At 43.1% G+C, this 24,365-nt stretch overlaps 1 protein-coding gene across 10 annotated transcripts in view; it reads right to left on the reverse strand.

Annotated features, from left to right (window-relative positions):
* Positions 1–1,549: 1,549 nt before the first annotated feature.
* cadpsa (Ca2+-dependent activator protein for secretion a) overlaps positions 1,550–24,365 on the reverse strand; it is a 192,110-nt gene continuing 169,294 nt past the window's right edge. For all 10 annotated transcript variants that reach the window (XM_086198308.1, XM_086198314.1, XM_086198304.1 and 7 more), the window contains 2 exons: positions 7,667–7,771; positions 1,550–5,079 (listed from right to left, as the gene is read on the reverse strand). In XM_086198308.1, the coding sequence (XP_086054434.1) occupies positions 4,906–5,079; positions 7,667–7,771 (279 nt within the window). In that variant the 3' untranslated portion in view covers positions 1,550–4,905. The remainder of the gene's footprint in view (positions 5,080–7,666; positions 7,772–24,365) is intronic.

Genomic DNA, 24,365 nt, shown 5'->3' on the forward strand with positions numbered 1-24,365 from the left:
GCTGACATAAATCTGCAGGCCCATTAATCTGTCCTGGTGTCGTCATCTCTGGCACAGACCAGCCCAATCATGTCTGGATATTCACGGGGACATTAAACAAATGATGTTCTGAGACGCTCTGCAGATTGGATGGTAGAGGAGGTGGGCCGCTCTGTGTATGATTTTTCTGATTGGTGGAGGATATGCAGGAATTACCTCTGCAGAGACAATGAAAGCCAAGAGCATGTGATGTCTCTGTTAGTTAACTCTAAGGAACCCTCCTCTTCTCTGCTCACATCCTGGAACAACATGAAGGATGAATCATTCAGTGCATCAAAACGTGCTGTGGAATGAACGGGCACAGAATAAATCATATTGTAGAGGTGCCATGAAAGATCTACATTCTAAATAATCATATCAAATGTTAAAGGCGATAAAGACGGCCGCATGTTGAGCTGGAGAGGGTAAACATTTCACTGAAAGATATATTGTAAAACATCCCAGTGGAAAAATTTAGGTTTTACTTGTTTTCTTAAGTTCGATGTACGTACGAGCCATTAACTGACTAAACATGAACACATTTTAATACTTCATTGAGGAGAAATGTGATAGTCTAGCCCATCCGTTGTCGGGCCACAGGTGGGGTCCACCCTGGACGGGTCGCCAGTCTATCACAGGGCTCACGTATCCAGGCAGACAACCCCTCACACCTACAGGCAATTTAGAGTCTCCAGTGAACCTAATGAGCATGTTTCTGGCGTGTGGGCTGAAGCCGGAGTTCCTGGGGAGAACATGCAGAAAGCACAGAAAGCTTATCATCTTGCTAAATACGAATCGAGCACAGGCCAAATGTAGGGAATTAAACTGGCTCTCTATGTTACACATCCATCTTGACATTTTTCAAAATTACTGTTTTTCACCATGTTTGAGTCCCCCCTCTCTATTATCTGTTACTCAACATTATTTTTTGCAAAAAAACAACTGTCCATGAGCTAGCAAGGCCTTGAAACTGCTGCATTTTTAATGTTAAATATCTTTGGGTTACTGTTTGAAAAGATGTCACCTCTGTCCATGAGTGACTACCTCCCACCAGGTCTGGCCAGCCACAAGTTAGTCGTTTTATTACCTCCATTCCTCTCCAAAATGATGTTGTTCTCTCTTTTTTTTCCAAGAAGGATTTGTACACCCCCCCCCCCCCCCCGTAAAATAATTTTGAAATATCCTGTCTTCTTTTAATTTGGGACTCTATTATATCTAATCCTCCTGACTTTAGTCTTAGTGTCCATCTTGGGCTCTTGATTTGATTTTGGTCATTGTTGATTGGATCTCTGGCAATTCTTTCAATCTCCTTCTGGACGGTCATATCAACTCTTGAGATGAGAGAGGCTTTAATCCGCTGTATTAATCTCAGACTTTTCTTAAGAAAATGCTACTGCTGGGTGGGCAGGAGGTCAGGGCCACGGATTAACAGATATGTATTTTTTGCAGTTGACTGATGCTTTTGTGCAACATAGTACAAGATACTGCAGGAGTCACAGGAACAACTACAATGACTAAAGTACTTTCCACGTTCACCTTTATTCAAATGTTCTTGGCCTGGGAGGGTTCTGCAAGCACGATGACCCCACTGGGAACGTCACATGTGGAGCAAGAATACTGGGGACATGCAGTACTGGGGGGCAACACACAACTAGGAGTACAGTAAATAAAACTGCATTCACAGAATCAAATTACAAACAGACTTCACTTCCCATCATCCATCATACAAAGACAGATGCAAATCAATGAAATAATAGCAAACATTAAAAAAACAAACAGTATGAGTGAGAAAAGTTGAAAACGTCAGTGTGATCGAAGCAGGTCTGCACTGCCTCGCCGATGATAAACAAATACTGACAGGAACGTGAGGTGTTAGCTTAGCGGTTAATTCAACAATAAGATGCAGCTTCACTGATGTCTGGAGGCAGGTGACAGACAGCGTGGCTTTCTTTGGGAAATACAAATGCAGTACTCTCGCTCTTTCTGGCAGCATTCCCACGAGGTGGGAACACAAACAAACAAGTCTTGCTCAGAGGCTGTTGGTGTAGATGGAAGCTACAGCACGGAGTAAGAGACTTCCTGTCCTCATCCATTCATGATCCCAAATCTTACCTCTATGTTCCATTTCATTTCTCCTACAATGTAACTTTCACTGATCTTCATGAATAAATATCAGGTTTTGCCCCTCTGTAACTGGCCACGTTTATAATCCGAATGCCTCTTTAAAAAAAACACAGTATTCAAGTGCGGTGTTTCTCAGAGAATGCTCCAACCATATTCCCGTTTAGATGCTACAGAGAAAAGTCCAACCGGTGACAGAAGTCCACTCGGTCATGTTGCAGCTGTGCTGTGTTTCTTGTTAATAATGTAGAAACACTGGCTGGAGGTTTTTAAGCTGCAGTATGACAATTGTATCTGTCACAAAACGCTGCAAAAACTCTGGTAGACTTCATAGTGCGATTGAGGTGTAAAACATGAAAATGCACTTCAGTAAGATCAGAATCCACCACGTCTTAATTTGATGACTGTTCACTCTGATGCTGACCTTATTTAGGTGAAGGTTGTCTGAAAATTCTGTTTATACGGCAGCATCGTATTCTGACTGTCAAAATAATTGAACTACTCATTAAAAGGTCCCACGAGCTGACGGAGATTTCTCCCGTCCTTCATTACTTCTTCTTTGAGACTGTAACAGTCAGCACTCATTCACAACAGCGCAGAGCTGACCAGCTGACGCATGCAGGTGAACCAACACACTCGCGCCAAGGAAGATGTGGAATATGCTGGAAGAGGCACCATTAGTTTTGAGTCATAAAGAAGTAATGCAGGAGGGAGGAATAAAGGTCTGTGAGCTCTGGACTCCTATTTGTGAGTACTTGAAAGGAAAAATACTTTTTTTTTTTTGGTTAAGTATCACTTTAAATGGCAATACTATGGAAATATTGTAAATTTAATCCTTTTCATCTGGTTATATGACAATGCTAGTTGCCCGTCAGCTGCCCCACACCGTAGATTCTGTACTTCGATTTTACTGCCAGGAAAGAAGAAGCTAAGTTACCCTCTGTTGCTCCATGAACACTGCAGCCTTCATGGGTTGCTGTTAGGGCTTCAACTACTAGTTTTGCCATTTTGAATATCTTAAACAATTAAAGGGAGCTGTGGTCTACAAGTGTCAGTGTTATGTAACAGTGTGGGTTCCACCAGCTTTATTGCATATATCACAATTTATGAATTGCACATAACAGTAATCTGGCCAGTAAGTTAGTAATTGTTAAAACAACAGTCCACCATTTTAATAAATAACTTTATATCTGATCGAGGTCACAATAGGAATACGTCAGTGAGCTGTTTATTAGTCCAGTGTGAGTCCACAGCGAGGGGCTGCTCGCCTGCTGCAGGGAGAGGAACCACAGAGTCGAGTAGCAAAGCCATGACAGCTCACGCTGAACACACTCGGTGAAGGAACATGCCGAAGTGCTTTGGCTAGCTGGATCCTGTTGTCGTTACAGGTCGTCACATAGTGATGATCTATCTCAGCCCTCGCAGTCGGATACTGGTGTGTTGGGCACCCTGAGATGCAGACAGCTGTCAATCACCTCCAATGTAAAGCCTTTGATATCAACATCGATCCTTTCACCATTATCAGAAAGCAAGTTTAAATGGCATTCAGTCCCGGGCCAAATGACCCTGAATGAGAAACCTTTAGTTGGACAAGGGGATCAATAGGTGTTGCAAACACCAAGTGGACACACATCAATGTCAAAAGGCAAACGCGTCCCATAATGGCACAATCTGATTTACATCGGAGTTGGTTGAGGGCCTGCTGCATTTCATATAGACACCAACACACGTCTGACGTATAGAAGAAGCATGAGAATGTGTTGCTATGTGACAAGCTGGGAGCCTCATTATTCCACGTTTCGGGATGAGAAGGTGTTGCTCTCTAAATGCAAAGTGATCAGCTGTTCCTTGAGTCTTGTTTTTCTCACTATGTTACCGTAAGGCCACTCCTTCATTTCATGGGTGAGACATGATGCAGATCCATCACAAAGCATTTTAACACCTTTTACAAAAAAGGCAACACTGAGTAGCTGCACTCAATGCACATTTAGTGTAACACAGAGACACGATCCTTTAGCGTTGTTCCTAAAAGAGGGAGGAAAAAAATAAGGTCATTCATATTGCTTGAAAACATTTAGGAGCCATTTCAGGTAAATGTTAATATGTCTTATTAGACTAGTGCCATTCATCAGTGGATCAATATTACTTCACCAGTGAAACGTTGATCATGCATTTGTGGCACGTTGAAAGACAACCACAGAAGTGTTCTTCCCTAGAGAACTGCCTTCAGTCCATTCCTGCTCTAAGTACTTTTCAAAGTGTGACAGAGAAATTTTGACAATTAACATCAAAGATCCAGTACAAAGGTTGTAGACATCGAGGACGTGACATTCTTCATGCCCTCAAAAGACGAACTTGTCATACACGTGCGTTTTCCCTCATCGTATGTTTTTAGAAGGTGGTCGCGGTCACATTGTGCTTCACTCGTGTTTTCTGCCTGTCTGGGAACTCTTCATGTTTCATGCTTAACCGTCATGAATTTCTAAATAACAGCTTGACAAGCCTACGTAGGGTATTTCCAAACGAGCATCGATAGGACAGATTTACATCTTGCAAGACACAAAATGCATTTGTAATTTTAATAATCCTGACAGAAATAAGGAACGAATACAGAAACAAAACAAAAACAAGAAAGCCAGTGATGGATGGGCCGAGTTGAAAGTTGGGCCAGTCGGTGTTGGCCTCACGAAAAAGGCTGCATGGGTTAACAAGCAGTACACTGCTCTCGCCCTCTCAGACATTCTTGGAGTTTTCAGGCCCTTTGATTTAATGATCATTGTCCTCTTCATCACTGTCCTTCATTGAAATGCCTTGCATCCCTCCTTCCCTCACCGAGGCGGTGGCTTCCTCCAAGGTCAGACGATTTCTCACGGTTTCGTACATCTTACTGTTTAACGTAGTGTCTAGAACCCCCTGAAGGCGGAAGTCACGGTACTTTTTCTAAAGAGAGAATTAATGAAGAACAGAATCAGAAACCGTAACAGAGACATTACACACAAAGTGACTTGGCAGATTTTGTGAGAATGATTCTGCTATTGATGCCTCTATTCATTTGAGTGTGGAATAAGGAATAGTAATGTTGAAGAACAGTGGGTTTTTAGATGGGTTTTTGCCTGAAATCAGTTCTGTGAGTACCATAAGATATTTTATGCATCTTCAGAACATCCATCCATCCATCCATCCATCCAACCATCCATCCATCCATCCATCCATCCATCCATTTTCTTCTGCTTATCCAGGGTCAGGCCATGGGGGCAGCAGCCTAAGTAGAGAAAACCAGACTTCCTCCTCCTCGGCTACTTTGTCCAGCTCCTCATGGGGGATCCTGAGGCGTTCCCAGGCCAGCTGAGAGACGTAGTCTCTCCAGCATGTCCTGGGTCTTCCCCGAGGACTCCTACTGTTTGTGTCCTGAACACCTCCCCAGGGAGGCATCCCAAGCAGATGCCTGGAATCACCTCATCTGACTCCTCTCGATGTGAAGGAGCAGCGGCTCTACTCTGGGCTCCACACCTTCTCACCCTATCTCTGAGGGAGAGCCCAGCCACCCTCCGGAGGAAACTCATTTTGGCGCTTGTACCGTGATCCCGTCCTTTCAGTCATTACCCAAAGCTTCTGACCATAGGTGAGGGTAGGAAGGTAGTTTGACCGGTAAATCGAGAACTTTGCCTTTTGGCTCAGCTCTCTCTTCTCCACGACGGACCGATGCAGAGTCCACATCACTGTGGACGCCGCACCAATCCGCCTATTGATCTCACAATCCATCTTCCCATCACTCGTGAACAAGACCCCAAGGTACTTGAACTCCTCCACTTGGGGCAGTTCTCTCATAATATGATCTTAACTTTTTACTTCTAATGACTACAACTCTGCTTAAAAAACATGCAAGATTCTGGTAATTCATGGAGATTGAGACTCATACAGCAGCCATCAATGGGGGTGAGGCCTGAGAAAAGAGAACATCACACAAGCTGGTCTGAGCTCAGATGGATCCCTCATGAATCACGCGGTCCCTAAAGGTCGTGACTGAAGCTTTGTGCCCTCCTATGAAACATATGGTACATAATTAGCAGTTCTCTTTGTGGAGGAAATGGCACCAGTGATTAACTAAAGAGGTGAGTCAGCCATCAAGCTACAAAAAAATAGGTCATGATCTCGGTTTCCTTTAGGTTACTAGCTGAAGATGGTGTTGGTGTGTGTGAGTCATGACTGACTGGGTGACATGAGACATGCTTGTGTATGTTCAGAGGTTTCTACTGCAGCTGCAGGTCTGAGCCCGAGCACTAGCTACATCCAGCTGCTCTGGGGTGTCTACAGGTGGGAAACCTATTATAGTCCATGAAATAATACTGGATTACTACTCATGATGCATTGATGCAGCTGTTGACTCGATATTTAATGTGTTACACAGCAAAACAACTACAGCTCTCAAAACCATGGAGAAAATCAGCCTGCAAAAACATAAAATAGGACCTGTGTTTGAAGAAGAGGTCTTCACTACTACATTACTATTACTGTTAATAATTACAATAATCAAAATAGCTATAATAATAACTTATCATTGTCATTGTTATTGTGCAGGACGTGAATCAAATATTGGATTTGGTCTACACTGGACATCAGAAGTACAGCACTGCTTGTGATACAGCACATGTGTGTTCTGATGATTTTGATTTTGTTGATAACCAGCACTTGCAATATTTACCTGCAATGTAATTGAGGCAAAAATACATTTGTTATGTACTCGTGTAAACCATATTTGCAGTTTTTTGCCAACATAAAGTTTCACTTTCAGTCTCAGATTTTGGGCACCTGTCACCCAACATCAGTGCAAGTGAATGCTGCTGCTGCTCAGGAAACACAGATGGAAGCAGATTAGCGATGCTAATGTTGGTAGCCATGGCAAGGATGAAGCAACAGTTCAACAGAGCCAACAGTGTAAGCTATCATTAATATCCAGGTACAACAAACAGCAAAGCTGATGATTAGTCACGTTTAGCATCCGTCACCAAGGCAGCTATTGGACTCTACAGTGTGGTTTTGTGTTAGTTATCTTGCTTCAACCAGTATGACAAGGAAGGAAAAAGCAGGTCAGGGTCAGACGTTTTCTCTGTTGTGCAAAGCTCCTTAATGTCAAATAATAAACTTCCAGTGGATCAATTGATTGTCAGCTGTCCCAGAATAGAGACCCCCCAGTATGAAACTGCTGTGTTCATACATTTCATTTATTGTATGAGCAAATATTTATTTCAAATCGGATGGCTGACGTGTATCTGATGTGAAAGGAGGCTGAAAGGAAGTTTTATAAATCTGTATGATCGGAATTGTGCTCCTTCCTAGATGAAGTATGACGGAGGATTATTATGTGACGTCTAATAAAGATTTTCATTTACAGAGAGCATGAAATATTATCTATCAGATGGAAAGAAGCCTTGTTCAACTCTTGAGTATACGTTTACTGTACTACTACTAGATTCTTGTATTATTTTGAGAAAACTTGTTTGGGGATGTTTGAGTAAATTAGTTTCACCTTGACAACTCTGATGAGGATCTTCAGCTGATAGACATGGAGCTGCAGGTCCATACGGTCAGTCAGCCATGTTCCGATGAGGTTCATAGTGCTGGTGTACCATTGCTGCAACACACAAACACGTGACAAAACAGTGGATATTCCAGGAAATGCAATCCAATCTTTTTTAACTTCAAAACACACACACATCCGCACACACCAAATGGCAATGTTTCAGCTCCAGCACACCCAGAGTTAGTGTTGGGGAATCTGGCAGGAAAAGCATGTGCAGCGTATCAATAGTGACCCTGAGTTTCCTTGTGGATCACCGAGGGAAAGGCCACAGGGAGCTGACAATCCAACCCTCACAATTCGACGTTGTGTCACTCGCTCAGCTTCATCAAGCCGTTTGAAAATGGCACACAGCGCTCAGCCGTCACTCTATATCTGCAATGCCCACACAGTCTTGCCTCTGACCCAAGTTTAGGAAAACAGTTTCTACTCTTGTCATGCGGGGCCCGTCACACAGTCCCATAGGCTTAGGTTCTATTAAAGAACGGACCCCAGGAGGATCCTGTAAGCATTGAGGCATCAGTTAATGAGAATCCTAATAAAGAAGAAGGCTCTTGGATGCTCTGGGCTCCCATCAGTGTGTTTGGAGATGCCTTGTGGTGACAGAGCTTTGGGCACTTGTCAAAGGCCACCAAACAAATCTTTTAGGTGTCAGTTTTGGATGTTCCAAGAAGGGTTGACTTTGACTGCGGTCCCTCTTTAATGGTGAGCACATGTTTGTCTCTAAAGTGGTTTAATGGTGGCAAGATCAGTGCTTCTAAAACACCAGACCAAGATCAGTTTAAATGGACAGTGTCACTGGGGTGACACACTGTTGGAGGCAAACCTGGGAGTTAGCATCACCAACAAAAAGCCAGTGAGATTTTCACGTGGAGCCTTGGATTGTTTCTGTAAATACGCTCTTTTTCTCGACGATTGTTAAAAATGTAAATGCAATCATTAGAAGCACGAAGATTCATTAGGCTATTAACGAACTACATCTGAAGTCGCCTCTTCTTCTAGCTTTGCATGTCTGCCTTCATTGTGATGATATCTAATGCTTGTGATAAACTTTCTACTCTTGTTAGTAACAGTTGTTTTTAATACACATAAACACTGAAAGTCACAGGTGTGATTTAATGTCACAGAATAACATGTTACAATATCTTTTTCTAGTGGGAACCACCGACTTTACTTCAGGCATTTAACCAGAAAAAGGGCTGACACTGAGAGGAGGGAACCAGACATTCAACTTGCTAACTAATTCCCAGATTTCTAAACTCATTCCTGCGCCAGTCCATTGTGGAGCACAAGCCAGGAAGCCCAACAACATTTGGTAATTTTCTCCTGAAAGCTGAACGAATGAGCATTTCTTATACAACATAACAATACTGCACACCTTTCACTGCTTAGCAGAAGTTAGAGTGATGATATTGTATCGTCATGCTCACTGTCTCCTCATGTCACTCTATTCGGTGAAAGAGCAGCCCCTGTTGCAATTTCTTCTAAACGCGGTGAAACCATGGCTGTTTCAAAACAACGTGCCATAGCAGTGTTGCTGTATGGATTCAGCTAAAATTAACATGTAGTATGCAAAGAAAAGCAAATTCTTCTGTACAGCACACATACCGTGGTGGAATGTACTCCACTGGACAAGTTAGAGGCAACAGTAATCTCTGTCCTACAGCTGCAATTCTCCCACTCTATCTCTGGTCATTTCTCAGTTGAGATGGAACCTTTTCAGGTTTCTTATATGAGGCAGGCTTGGAGACGGTTTGGACGTTCACAGCCCTCCAGGTTGACATTATCAGGAGAAGACAGCAGTCCTGGCTTGCTTCTATGCCGCTGTGTTGAGCTACTTCAACCAGCCACAGCTGTTGCCATCTGCATTGATGTGTCATGTAGTTTGATTTCCAAGGATGTGCACATCGGGCTACAGCATCAATTACCCTGGTTTAGGATTATCACATGATTTTCTTCAGGACATGAATGCAATCAATAGCACTTATAAAGCGCCACAGCAGCTCTCGTTTCATTTCTACAGGTGTTTCTGTCTTCAACCTTGAAACTCTTCCTCGGCTCCATTTAGACCAGCTTCCTGTTCAGCAACGGGGGAACGGAGCCCAAAGCCTTCAGATGTTTCTCCGTGGGGTCTGGCTGTTGTCAGTCTAATTGATGGATAATGACGAACACAGGCTGATACTAATAGAAGCCGACTGTCATTCAACATTCAGGGTCACAGCAGAATGGGTGGGGGTTTGGAGAGGGATGAGGAGAGGAAGGGCTACTATTTTTGGGGAATACATCTCTATGTCCTCCGTGTATGTAGGTAGGAAGGTGATCAAGTCCTTTAACAGGACATCTGACAGTTCTGTTCATCGCCCAGCGGTAGCTATTATAGCTATTGGTATTTATATCAGGTGATAGCGTAGAATGCATGGATCTGATTTCGTCTTCATGAATGTTAACAGATCAAATTGATAAAATTGTTACAGTGAAAAAACCCCACATGGGTTCTGTTACTGTCCAAACAACGTTTCTGTGGAAATGCATAGCTGTTTTCAGGCCTCCTACTTCAGATTAGCCCTTAGAAATAATACAAACAATAAAATAATTCTATAAAAATAAAATAGATTCGCCCTCTGCTCACTCGAATGTGGATGAATACTTTATTCTAAACTTCCCAAATATAACCAGACTAAAAAGGTTAAATTAATAAAATAATTATCAAGATGCTTCTTTCACAATGTAAGTCTATGGGAAAAGTCTTTCTGGGTGGTAGCGCTTCACGTGCTCGATATCTGAGAGGGAATTTTCTTCAATACACTCCCCTGAGAGTCATCCAATGTTCAAAGTTTTACCCTTTTTTGAAAAAAAACCCCAACTTATCTGATACTAACTTTTGGACATATTTGGCATCCACAGTATAAAGAAATGAATTAACACAGGAACACAGGATTAAAACTGTAGTTTTTTATTTTGTGGGACTTTTAACTATGTCTTTGGCTGAAAATGTCTCTTTTCTGATTCATTTTAGTTTTCCTAATCCTTCAGTACCACCTTATTTCAACTGCTGACTTCGACCAAGAAAAACATGAAGGGCAATTTTAGCCAGTTGGCAATTCTTTTGCAAGATCTTCTTAAACCAATAAAATGTGTGTGTGCTCGTTGGTTTTCGAAACAAACTACCGTACTGAACTAAACATTTGGGGGATGTATCGCGGGGGACTGAAGAAAGTGTTGTGTCAAATTTGAAATTGTTTGTATGAGCGATTCCAAAGTTACACTTTTGCAGCAGCGTTATGTCATCAGCAGCCTGCAACAGTCTGTTGCTCCTTCAATCTTTCACTGGATATTCCCACAAAAGTTTTCTTCACTTTCCCAGAACTCTCCAAGTGGAGGCATGACACCCACAGCGACAGCATGTTTTGAACGGAAACTGTACTCGTCTAATCTCACCTGAGTATTAGTTTGTTTAAGAGCACCAACAATCAGATGACTCTTGCCAGGCCAAACACAAAAGCCTACAACCTGCTCAGTGGGACACTAAGAGCTCGCTGATGATGAAGAGAGCAGGTCAAGCTCTGGTGAAGTGAGGGAGATGGTGGTGCCGAGGCAGTGCTGCTGGGGTGAATCAGTGAGGCGACCTGGTGCCAGCATCATCCTATCTGTCACTGTGTGCCTGTGAAGGCTTCAGCGTGGCAGCAGGCCTGTGATCTCGCCCCGAGCACAACCCCCCGCCGAGAGGCCAGGCCTGGAGTGACTGATCCACCCTCTCTCCACCATCCACTCCTCACTCACTCCACCACTTTCTTTAGAATGTTCACTGTGCAGCACAATTCCCATCTACTGCCACTTTTGCAGCAGCCATTTTGTGTCTTATTCTGCTCTACTCCACTTCATTTTATGTCAGAAAGAGGTTGACAGTTATGTCACACGTCTTCTTGCTGCCATGACAGGCATTTGGGAGGTCTGTCAGGGACATCTTGTCTACACATAATGCCTGTGACTTTCAGCAACTTTTACATCCTTTTAATGCCAGTTTGAATTTTCTACCCTTGTCATTGAAACAAAGTTTCTGTTGATCCATTGGAAGGTTATCTGTCTGGTTGAAAAACACACGAGGAAAATGACTTCTGAAACTGAGACACAAGTGCAGTACATGTTGAGAATCGGCTGAATTCTGGGCCCCAATTGTTGCTGCTTGCAGCTCTCTTGGGAGCCACTCATGCTAAGTATCTAACACTTGACACAGACTGTGTGAGGTTATAGGAACATTAAGGGCCTGTGCCCCCAAAAAGTGCTGTTTTATCACCTAAACATGTCAGAAGCTCCCCTGAAAGCACCCATGGAGCATTTGACAGCACTTTGGTGAGGTGAGGTGCACCACTTGGTTGCTATGACACCTGAAACACACTAGCTCTGTGCGGGACATGTAGCCAAACAGTTGCTGCCATCCATAATCGTTGCAGTCAATCAGAGTAGCAACACTCAACATGTTCATCGTGCCACACATGTCCATCCCTGCACGATGCCCCGGGTCTATCCTCCAGGTCTATGCCTGGAAGACCACATCGTTGTCCAGCCATTTTAAATTAAAAGAATATCCATAGAAATGGCTATGTTTGTGGTACGGGGCAAGCAGAACCATGGAAAACTAGCTCCATGCAGAGAAAGAAAGAAGATGACGCGTTGGTTAGTGCGGATTTGGTGGATTTGGTGGGAGAGGAAAAATCTGATACAAGAGGTTCTCCATTGTTGCTCAGCACTTGTCTATGTCAGGGGTCACGGTTCGTGTTTGTAGCATTTGTCCAGGCAACTCTCAGAGGCAAGAAGAAATAATGCAGAACCACTTGCCCCAGAAAAGACATTGAGCACCTCATCACGCTGCTGGTGCTTGGAACATTGTAAGAATAATTTGGTGATCCCACTGACAAAAATGATAAAAGATGGGAAAATGGTATGAAAACAGACACTATGAGGTGGACTGGATTGGTGGCAGAGATGATGAACAACCACACAAATTACTGGCAGAGCAGAGGCAGAGACGACAAGCCTCACGTAATTTGCTGGAACTTGGATGTTTGCTTGGGATTGCAAGACACCCGCAAATTACCACGTTCACCTGGTATTTTTGGTCACATATATGCTAATGCCTGAGCTGATATTTACTTGAGGCTACTGCAGAGTAATGCAGTTTTTTTTTTACTACCTGCAAGGTATTGCTACTATTGTTGTAATGTATTTTGTGTTACTTTTTTTTTTTTTTTTACTCTGGCAAGCTTTGAATTCGGGCCTAAATTCAATGAAAGCAAATGGATATAAAGTTCTTGATACTTATGAAGCTTCTAGATGGCATCAAGGAACCTCAGAATTCATGAAGAGTACCAGTACTGTCATTGTATCCAGGAGCTTTAACACCTCAGGATAGTTTTTTCACAGTGCACAGTGGCCCCCCAGCAAGAAGGTTCTGGGTTTTTTCTGGGTGAGTCTGCATGTTCTCCCTGTTCCTGCGTGGGTTCTCTCTGGTACTCCAGCTTCCTCCACAGTCCAAAGACATCAAGAGGGGACCAGGTTAATCCAGACTCTAAATTGACCGTAGGTGTGACTGTGAGAGCCAATGGTTGTCTGTCTCTATGTGTTGGCCCTGCCATGGACTGGTGACCTGTCCAGGGTGAAGGCTGCTGGGATAGGCTCCAGCCCCCCCCCCCCCCCGAGACCCTTAACAAGATAAGTGGTAGACAATGGATGGATGGATGGATGGATTTTTTTGGATTATTGTTATGATAGCAAATTGATTAATTTGGATTAATTTCTGAAGATATTCTGAATTACACACTTAAGATTCAGGGTTGCCAGTAACTCTGACCACCAGTGTTATTCTTCTATCTTATGAGGTGCTGAGTGGCTCCTCAGTAACAGAGACATTAATCCCTCGCATGTCTTGCTCTAAATATGTTGTTCAAATGTGCATTAACAGTAGCAGTTTAACAACCATAGTGCTCCTCTTCTCCCGAGGAGACTCCTCTCAGGTTCACATTCTTCAGGGCAAATAAACACAAATGATCCTGCAGCCTAACTGGCTACTTCCTATGTTTTGTTGCTCATCCAAAATGTTTGCAGTTTTTCTGCGTAGTCACACTAGGACGGAGAGGTGAGATGTGTACTGTCACAAAGAAGAGCTGCACACACTTTTAGCCTGTTGTTCCCCAAAAGCTTACACAGTGTTGCACTGGTTTAAAGTTGACAAAATTTGTGTGAAAAATGAAACGAGAGCTTGAGAGAGACATTCAAATCCTGCTCTCTTTCTCATCACCACCTGGCCTCTAATTGTGTGTGTGTGTGTGTGTGTGTGTGTGTGTGTGCGCGTGTGTGTGTGTGTGTGTGTGTGTGTGAGAGAGAGAGAGAGAGAGAGAGAGAGAGAGAGAGAGAGAGAGAGAGAGGAGGGGTCGCATTGTTGCCTGTGTACTTGACCTTGCCAAACTCTGGAACAAAGATTAGACTTATTAGTGACTCATTGTAAAATCCTTCTTATTTCATTGCATCTTTGTATCTTTTCCTTCATAACACTGCCATTCACATTTTACTTTTTCATTTTATGGCACAACTGGATTGTTATTTAACAGCATTTCTTCTTGACATGGTAACATGTCTTGGTTCTATCCAGTTAGAAAGGCTGGTTGCTTCTTTTGCCCCAACTTTATCCCTCTTCCACTCCAAATGCTACTCTTGACACAATTTCTGGAGCGATCTTTTCAACTTCTCTCATTCACTCAGCTGAACTATCTGAGCCCTTCACAACATCCGCTTCATAAGAGTGAAATGTCAAAGTCACATTTTCCCCTCCACTCACCCAGTTGAGGTGAAAAACATTTGGGGCAGCATTAAGATGTTTTGGTGTCCACATGTTGATGAGGTTGAAAGCGAATTTGACACTTGGGGAGCTTGTCAAATGAACAGTGATGGCCCCTCTTGCTTTGTTCCTCTTGGCAGAAACTAACAAAAGAAAATCATCAGAACAGACGAATTTGCCCGAGCTCTCATTTTTAGGCTGCATGGGGATCAGCGGGGGGCTAGCACTTGCTCTCAGCCAAAACAAGCGTAATATGGCTCTGAATACATAATGCAATAACCCGACAGGGATCAAATCTGTGACAATCTAACGAGTTCCATCTGAAGGAAGGGCCTCCATTCCTTCAACCACGATATCTGTGTGTGCGCGCATATTTGTGTGTTTTGTCACCTTGCAACATGCTGATGAACCCCTACCTATACACAGGTGACAAGCACGGCACACAAAACACACACACACACACACACACACAAACACTGTCTCACAAACACACATACATCTGCTGGTCCATCCCCCCTTCCAGCGAGAGCTGGGAGACAGAGCGACCTCCTGCGCCCATCTGACATATCAAGTCACCCACCCCACTACCACCACCACATACACACAAACCTCGCCTTGGAGCCAGCGTTCACACCCAAGTCTTCACATGGCGCTCGGTGGGGGGGTGCCTTCCAGCAGCAGGATTTGATGCTAAAATGGCACACCTCTCTTCTCCCCCTCTCCCTCCTCACCTCTTTTGTGACCTTTATACATATATTTGCTGTCTTGTCTAATAAAATGGAATCGGCAAACAAAAATTACAGTTGAACCCAATATGTCAGAGTTACATAGCAAAAGGGTTGGGTACCACACACATTTACACCCATATCAGTGCTGGTGCCTGGAATTAAGTACCAGTACACAACTGCACTTTTTTTTAAAAATACATTTAACATTCTTGAAAATAACAGAAATGCATTTTAATTCTCAAAAATAAGCCCAAACTTCCAGGTGTGCTGCTAGTGTTAGCAAATCAAACTCAGTACACTCTTGTGCTTTTTGAAATATCTATCTTGTGCTTGGGCTGCACGGTGGTGCAGTGGTTAGCACTGTGGCCTCACAGCAAGAAGGTTCCGGATTCGAGTCCCGGCTCGGGTGCGGGATCTTTCTGTGTGGAGTTTGCATGTTCTCCCCGTGCCTGCGTGGGTTCTCTCTGGTACTCCGGCTTCCTCCCACAGTCCAAAGACATGCAATTGGGAACTAGGCTGATTGGATTCTCTAAATTGACCGTAGGTATGAATGTGAGTGTGAATGGTTGTTCGTCTCTGTATGTTGGCCCTGCCATGGACTGGCGACATGCCCGTAGATGCTGGGATAGGCTCCAGCCCCACTGCGACCCTTACTAGCAATGAATAAGCGGAAGACGATGGTGGATGGATCTTGTGCTTGTGATTCACGTTGTGTGTTGTTCACAGTCACTGTTTACATCACGTGTGACAGATATTGCAAAGAGCAAAGAAACTCAAATCTGACTTTCACAACCTCATCGTGAGGTATCTAGAACTCACAGAGACGTTTGTCCTTCCCTGCATCATTTGCTGGCTCCAGAATTCAGAGAATGCTGGCAATAAAACCAAATATTAACTCCAGCAAAACTCTCCAACAGTGGTTTACCAGAACATCCAAGCCGTCTTTATCCAGTGAGCATGAGCTGAATATGCAATCTGGTCATGGTAACACTGAACCGGAAGTGTCGTTGGTTTTAGCTCAGATCAAAGTGTTTGTAGGTCTGACTGCAACTAAAACTACATCAGAAACACAGCAACTAGATGCTTTGCTCTGTTATGACAACATTGATCAATTCGTTCTGATGCGATGACTGCGTTTGTGACGTTGAACATAACATACCAGGAAAAAAAAGAAAAGCAACTCCTCACCTCTGAGGTGTAGGGGATATGGTATAAGCTTCAATCAGCTTGTATTAGTGGGTTTATTCAGGTCTGAAACAATTGTGCATGCTGGTGTGTGCAGTGGGAAAAGAGTCATGGGGGGTGCTTCAAAACATAACAGTAAGTCACTGAGACCAACTTGGACTTGAATGCACTTCATGAGGGATGGAGAATGGAGACACCTGCTGTAAATTCATTTTAATAATTCAGCCATTCTAAGAAAGAGAACCTTCCCTTGTAAAGACATGCAGAGATTTTATTCCGAGCAGTGGTTACTGCCTTATACATGAGCCTGTGAGGGCAGAACCCACTGTTCAGAAACATTAATGATGTGCTGCTCCTCAAGTAATAAACTACATTTGGGTATTTTGACAGTAAAGCAGTGTAAAGTTTACAGTCTCCCTTATCATGTGGGGACAAGCAAAACTGCAGGTGATTGGTGGTGTAAAGTACATGCATGTGAGTGAAGGGGGCTAAAAAGACATCTGTACACAAGAAAATATACAAAGCCCCCCAAAAAGCCAAACGATTTGTAAGGTCAGAGGCCCTCTTTTGAGGGGCCGCTCAGGAGCTTTTGTGCTGCTGAGAGCCAGGAATGTTGGAGCTGAGGAGGGGCCTCACTACAGGGGGTACACAGGGATTACAAGCAACCAGGGACTCTGCCTCTTTCTGCCTCTGCTACCATGGTGTAAGTAAGTGTGTGTGTGTGTGTGTGTGTGTGTGTGTGTGTGTGTGTGTGTGTGTGTGTGTGTGTTTGTGTGTGTGTGTGTGTGTGTGTGTGTTAAAATTTTGAGGCTGAGGAAGGAACATTCATACTTTCAGGCAGTGACTGGATTATGTCAGGAAAGTACTGAACATTAGGTTTGCACCTATATTCTTCTGAACTCGTGGGTGTGTGTATTTTATTGTTTTTTTTGTGCATTTGTTTGAATTCACATCGTTTAAGTGGCAGCAGACTTCTATACAGATGGTGAGACACAGCATCTCCACAATATCCCCCATTGAAAAGGCTGAGTAAAAGGAGCCTATGGAATCTAAAGGTCCTCTGACAACTCATAGACTCACGGAACTACTCTCAACTTTGAATAGTGCAATTGAGAAGACTACCAACATGGGCAAAGAATACTGTGAAAAAAAAGAAAATTTAAAAATTTAAATCAAACTTCAGAGAAGGTTGAATCATTATATAGTTTTACGGGGAGAACGCACTGATTCCGACAACCTTATTTCCGCAGGTAGGTCCTTCCAAAGCCTGGGAACAGAGGGAAGACTTGGATGTAAAGATCTCAAGCTCTGTGTGGTGATTGTGGCATTAACCAACAAATGAGAAGTGTGGGATATGCAAAAAATATATGTAGAGTAAAGCCAAAAAGTTGAGAAGGTGCTGAACATCATACGATAAAAGAAATGAAGTTGCACGCTTGCTAATTCTCCTCTGCTGTTGTTCCAATATAGTGTCCAGTCTTTTTTTTTTTTTTTTTTTTAATCTCCACCTTATTGTAGCACAATGTGCTTACATCTCACTTTGTGGGAGTCCTCTGGCCCTTGCCTCGGTAGTTTTAATTATGCCAATCGATTGTTTGGTCGGTTGTTCATAAACAGGAAACTGATGCCTCTCCAAGTAGAAACGTTCCTAATCGAATGCCCATATTTCAAGCAAATCTCATGGGCAGTTGAACAGGTGGCGATCTATCAGAAGAGCCTCTCACAGTCACGGGGCGAGATATGGATGCCTGGGCTTTGTCTGTTTTGTAGAAGAGATTAGAAGTCTGTCCTGTCATTGCTACACTAAGGCCATGTAGTAAACTCTGAGTGTGTGTGTGTGTGTGTGTGTGTGTGTGTGTGTGTGTGTGAGGGGGGAGAGAGAGAGAGAGGGAGAGAGAGAGAGAGTATGTCCTGCTGAGACCCAGCTGTGTCTGCAATTAGCAGGGGGCATGGAATGATGATTGCTGCTGCGGCAACACTAATATCAAGTGACAAGTTTCCTTGTGAGGGAGAAGGAAGGCTGCAGAATACCATAAAGCAACTTTTCACTCCAAATACACACTGTTACATAGCTCATTTATGTGCGTGTGCACACATGAGAACACACACACACAGATAATGGAACAAATAAGGATATGTTTAGTGGGGGTGGGGGCTTTAAATCTGATTGCAAGACATTATGCACTTCGGACAATGGGCTTGTCTAATCCTACCTGCCCACTGCTGGCCTATTCTAGTCCTGCTCACCAGCTCAGCATTGACGGGAGACACTCAATTACCATAGTAACTCACACAGTAGGTAGGAAGCCCCCCCCCCCCCAACCCCAATCTCAGCACCACTTTGCACCCACCCCTTCAACTCAATGCTCAACTTGTCACCCTACAGCAGGTCCTAGCTTGTCCTCCAGATAGCAAACAGGGCTTTTCACATATAATGCTTATAGGGCTCAGAGCACTGCATGGTGATGTCATCCCCTCAGGAAATGCATCGTTCCTCCTTGACCTTGTATCCATGCTAAGTAGCCATCACTTACATTTCATAGTTAAGGCATTTCAAAAGCGGGTTGTGGTGCAGGTTCACACAGCTGTCAGTCTGAACACGCATGACGACGCTGGTCCGTGTGGCAGCCCTGTTAAGGAGCCAACTTTTTGTCGCCTCCAGCCAAGTGATAGCTCATTTTGAATGTCAGTGTGGCTCTTAACACAATGCAGGTGTTGTCACAGACATGTCTGCTTGCTCCTGTCAAACAACAGCAACCGAGCGATAACATCGTACAGGAAGCCTTCAGAATGTCTGGCTTATACACACACACGCACGCACACACACACACACACACACACACACACGTATATATACAAATAGAGACAGACAGACAGACAGACAGATAGATAGATAGATAGATAAAATAAAGCGTACAGATTACTTAGTATACTCTTTACATGGGAACTGAGTGCAGGCACATGAAAGTGATAAGTGAGCAAACTTAATGCACATTATCAGATGAATAAATATTTACCCTTTCACCCACCAGGAGGCTCAGGATCATCGGTCCAACATAGACTCTATTCAACAAATTGACTTGTCAGTTTTGCACAAACAAACAATTCCATGTTACTACATGTTCACCTCACAGCAAGAGGGTTCCAGGTTTGAGTCCCGGCTGGAGCACAGGGTCTTTCTGGGTGAGTCTGCATGTTCTCCCTGTGCCTGTGTGGGTTCTCTCCAGTACGCCGGCTTCCTCCCACAGTCCAAAGACATGCAAATGGGGACGAGGCTGATTGTTACTCTAAATTGACCGTAGGTGTATGTATTGGGAACACTGCACATTACATTTTAAATCAAAACATGAAAGATTATTTTTTTTAATTACTTTACAGAAAATGAAGAAAAATGACTATTGGGTTGTTCAGAAAAAAAGAGCGGCGTCTACATTTTTCTTTACAAACACATATTTACTGTATAAACTGAACATTTTTTACGAGTCAGCATTTCTGTGAATCACTAAACTAATATTTAGTTGTATATGTACCGTTTCTGAGAACTGCTCCGCATCTGTGTTGCATGGTGTCGACCAACTTATGGCACATGTGAACAGGTATTCAAGCCCAGGTTGATTTGACAACATTCCACAATTCCCCTACATTTCTTGGTTTTGCCTCAGAAACAGTAATTTTGATGTCACCCCACAAATTTTCAAATTCAGTGTTTGAGGGTCGTCTGACAAACTGTCTACGGCCCTTGGACCCAAAAAGAACAATCATACTCTCAACTGTCCACAGAATCTTTCTCCATTTCTCTTTGGGCCAGTTGATGTGTTCTTTGAAAAATTGTATCCTTTTCAGCATGTCGTTTTTTTTTTTTAACAGTGGGACTTTGCAGACTTTGCCGATAGATTAGCTTCTTGTCTGTAACAACATCTACTGCACGTCTGTCCGTCCTGGGTGGGGGATCCTCCTCTGTTGCTCACCCTGAGGTTTCTCAGATTTTTCCCTGTTAAAAGGGTTTTCTATGGAGTTTTTCCTCAGTCGATGTGAGGGTTTAAGGGCAGAGGATGTTGTTATGATGCCATGTGAAGCCCTTTGAGACAAACTGTTGGTGAAAACGGGCTCTACAAATAAAATTGCCTTGCCTTGCCTTCACACAGGCATCTTCTAATTGTCACAGTACTTCTACCAAGTCTCTCTGGTTTTCCTTTCCACGTTGAAGCATTGGAGATCATTTTAGCCGAGCAGCCCCTCCAATCAATGTTTTAATCAGAGTACGCTGTTCTTCTGAAGAATGTCTGGAACAACCCCAGGTTTTCAAAGAGAAATGCATGTGGAACACGGGCTAGCTCCATTCTTAAATCAGGGCCACCTGATTCACACCTGTTTTTTCACAGAATGAATGACCTCACTAATTGAACTCCACACTGCTATTATTTTGAACTCACCCCCTTCGAATAACTATTCAATGACACAGACTCAGGAGCATGCATATCATAAACGCTGGGTCTGTTGGTTTTCTATGATTCTACTACACCTACCCGTAAATTGTTTGCCATATAGTAAAATCATTTCTACCAAACACAGAGACTGATCTGGTTAGTCATGTTGGACTGCTGTTATTTTGAACACAACTGTACATCCAGCAAATGGCTGACTATAATATCACAGTGACCTCTGACCTTTGGGTGGATAGTTATTATTCATCCCATCATAAATTTGTTTGAAATGCTGATACAATCAGCTTCTTAAGAATTGGACATTATCATGTTTTGTGATGCTATGGTGGCTACACTCTAATTAGCTTTTAGCTCTAGTTTTTGACAAATGAAAATATTCTTTCAAGGTCCTTCCTGAGAAATGAACCGGAGAGATGGAGGGTCAGGTGACAACAAAAGAAAAAAAAAAATTCAGACTGGTGCAGAAATCTAAATTGAGCATGAAGGTTTCCTGTTGGAATGCAGCTTAATGCACAACCCAATCCATGTGTATCGCCCTTCAAATGTGGACAAATGAGTAGACATATTTACTACATGACCTGAAATCTTGGAGTAAACAATCTCAAACACTCGCAGAAAGTGATTTTCTTAAGAAGCCCAAGCTAAATGTGCGTTAAAGGAGCGTTTTAGTGTCAGATATGTTGACAATGCACCAACCTAAGCGTGGAGGTACCAGACGGGGTCGTCCAGAGAGATGTTGTCATCCTCTGACTCTCTATGTCTCTGTCTTCTCATTGAAGCAAGTGGGTAAGTTTGAGCAGGAGGAAGGAGCTGAGGGACTAAAGTTTTGACTCAACAAGCTAAAAGGTCTCAAACTGTTTTGATTGTGTATGTGACACAAAAGGCGAACTGCGGTTGACCATTGACCACAGTCTGAGCACTGCTGGCACAGCAACAAAATGGGCTCAATGGACATTACAGCCGGCCAGCTGGTTAAGTAAGACGTGTAAAGAACATTGTGGTGGCCAAGTAAGGCTTTTCTCAGGTGTTTATTTTTTTTCCTTCTGGCCAGCAATCTGGGTCTCTTACACTCCAGTCTTCTTCTTAGCTCAATTGACGGGAGAGTAAATAAAAATGCATATGTCGTCTTATTGCGAAAGCCTGGGTGTGTATTTGGGACTGTGACTGGAGGGGGTTGAGGGGCTATGTTCTGAGGAACTAAACAGTTGGAATCACGGTCAGCAACCAGTCATTGAGTAAACACACAATGAGCAACAGAAAAGCTCTGTGGTGGACAATAAAAGAGGGAAAAAAGCCGCCAGCTCCAGGCCCTGAGAAAAGTGAGCCATTCTACTTACAAAGAGCCGCTTAGGGGTGGATTGAGGGAAGGAAAAAGAGGGCTAAAACACTTGTGGGCTCAGGGAACTCTATAGGGGGAGCGAAAATGGAATAAGCCAGCAAGCACTTGAGGGTCCCACCGAGCACCTGAATGGGATAGAGGGGTGGAGCGCCAGAGGGGGGTCTGGGGAAGGTGAATGGCCTTCTTTTTGGGTCCAATTTGTCTCTTTTCACCCCGCTCGCCCTGCTCCGACTCTGACAGATGTACAAAGAGGGAGCGGCGCTGGGCCACTCATCCACATACGCCCGTGAGCAGCTGTCACTTTTGTCAGACAAGTTAATCAAACAAATGCCACCGTACCTCCCTTTTTTACAAGGAGGAGGGGAAGAGGGATGGAAAGGGGCTGTGAAAGGGTGATAGAGACCCAAGAAATGACATGTGGGTCGTGGATCAATTCACCTCACCAGCCCTCATCAATAAACCAGCGGGACCCGATAAAGGAGAACTGTCCATTAAACTTCTATTTCCCTCCTCTCGGGATGATTGTGGCTTTAGTGTCCTCAGCAGTTTCCTCCCAGCAACACGGCGAGCGCTGGGAATGCTCACAGAGGATTTAGAGCCCAAAGAAACAGAGCGGGGAAAGAAAAAGCGCTCACTCTGTAATTATTAAGGACTCTAAGCTGCTTACAGACTTCATTAAACAGAAGTGAAACCTTTTTGTTTTTGAACAGTCACACACAGGCAGTTGAACCCATCCTGCTCGGCTGGCCTTTTTTTATTATTGTGACCCATGACTATGACCATTATTTCCCTCCCTATTGGCGGTGTAATCCTTTTACAGTTACTTTACTTCAACCCAAAAGAGATTATGGGCTGGCATGAAAAACAACAAGATGATGATGGAAGTCTTATTGTTGTGGACGAAGGTGAAAAACAGCTGCTTATAGTCTGTTCAATAGCAAAACAATCAGAAAGACACAAAACGCTGGACAACTTGAACAGTTTGAGGTGATAGGTTAGAGTTTCTATCAGGAAAATTGAGGAATGGTCTGATCTTATTTTGTGGGGTGCAAAATAAATTTATTAGAGTTTCATTAAAGTCATTACACTTTGTTACTAAATCACTATGTATGAATCGGTGGTTTTTAAAAGAATAATTGACTAACCTAGAAGAACAGCTGAAATAAATACATAATTTTACTCTTGAGGCTTTTTATAGCTTTATAGCCATACAGGCCTTTTTTTTTCAAAGAGCTATTTTAACACTTTTAAAATTTATAGTCTGCTATATTTCATAGTTTTCAAAGAGTGGAATGTAAAAAAACAAACAAACCCAAAAACACAGAGGGACATCTATAATGGGGGCCCGGTTGGCGGGGGAAAAAAAAGAGACGTTACCCTGTAGTAACATCTCTCTTTTTTCCCAACCAACCGGGTCCCCATTTTAGAACAACTGTGTTCTATAATTATATAGAAGAGAAAATGAGCAAATTAGCTTTCTTCAAAAACTGGAACAGATTTTGATCCATTAATTGCTTATTTACATGTCTTAGCTAATTTTGAATACACACTATTGACTGGATTTGATGCCGATATCTGATATTTTACAACTGTTTTGGGCAATAGCCAAAATTTATAAATTTTGTAAAAATCTGTTTAAACACATATTTTGATGATATTTAAATTTGGCACATAAATGTAAACACTGTGAATTTGAAAAAAACAAACAAACAAACAAACAAACAAACAGCTATTGTCATTTATTTTTAAAAGGTTTTAAAAAGCCCATGAATTAAACGAAGAACCTCGACCTGTTGTTGATTTTGGCTATTTCTCTGAGAGGACTTTAGTTTCGGTTTTATTGAAAATGACAGTTCTGGCTGTGCTTGTAAAATAAGAAAACAATCCCTCAAGATTTACTTGACATGAGTACATTTATATCAAGCCAACGTCCAACTGCTCACATTTTGTGCTGAACATCTTCATTGCCCGTACAATTTTGTTTCAATTGTGACAACATGAACCCGGTGAACTCTGTCTTCCAAATACTTGACACTTTTTCCGTGACCGAGCTTCACAGACCAACAGAAGCGTGTCCTATTTACTCGGTCCTTACATGAACAAGCCGGCTGAGCAGAAG

Source organism: Aulostomus chinensis, chromosome 3 (assembly GCF_037954235.1).
Source record: "Aulostomus chinensis isolate RoL2024-O1b breed Wild chromosome 3, RoL_Achi_v1.0, whole genome shotgun sequence".
NCBI lineage: Eukaryota > Metazoa > Chordata > Actinopteri > Syngnathiformes > Aulostomidae > Aulostomus > Aulostomus chinensis.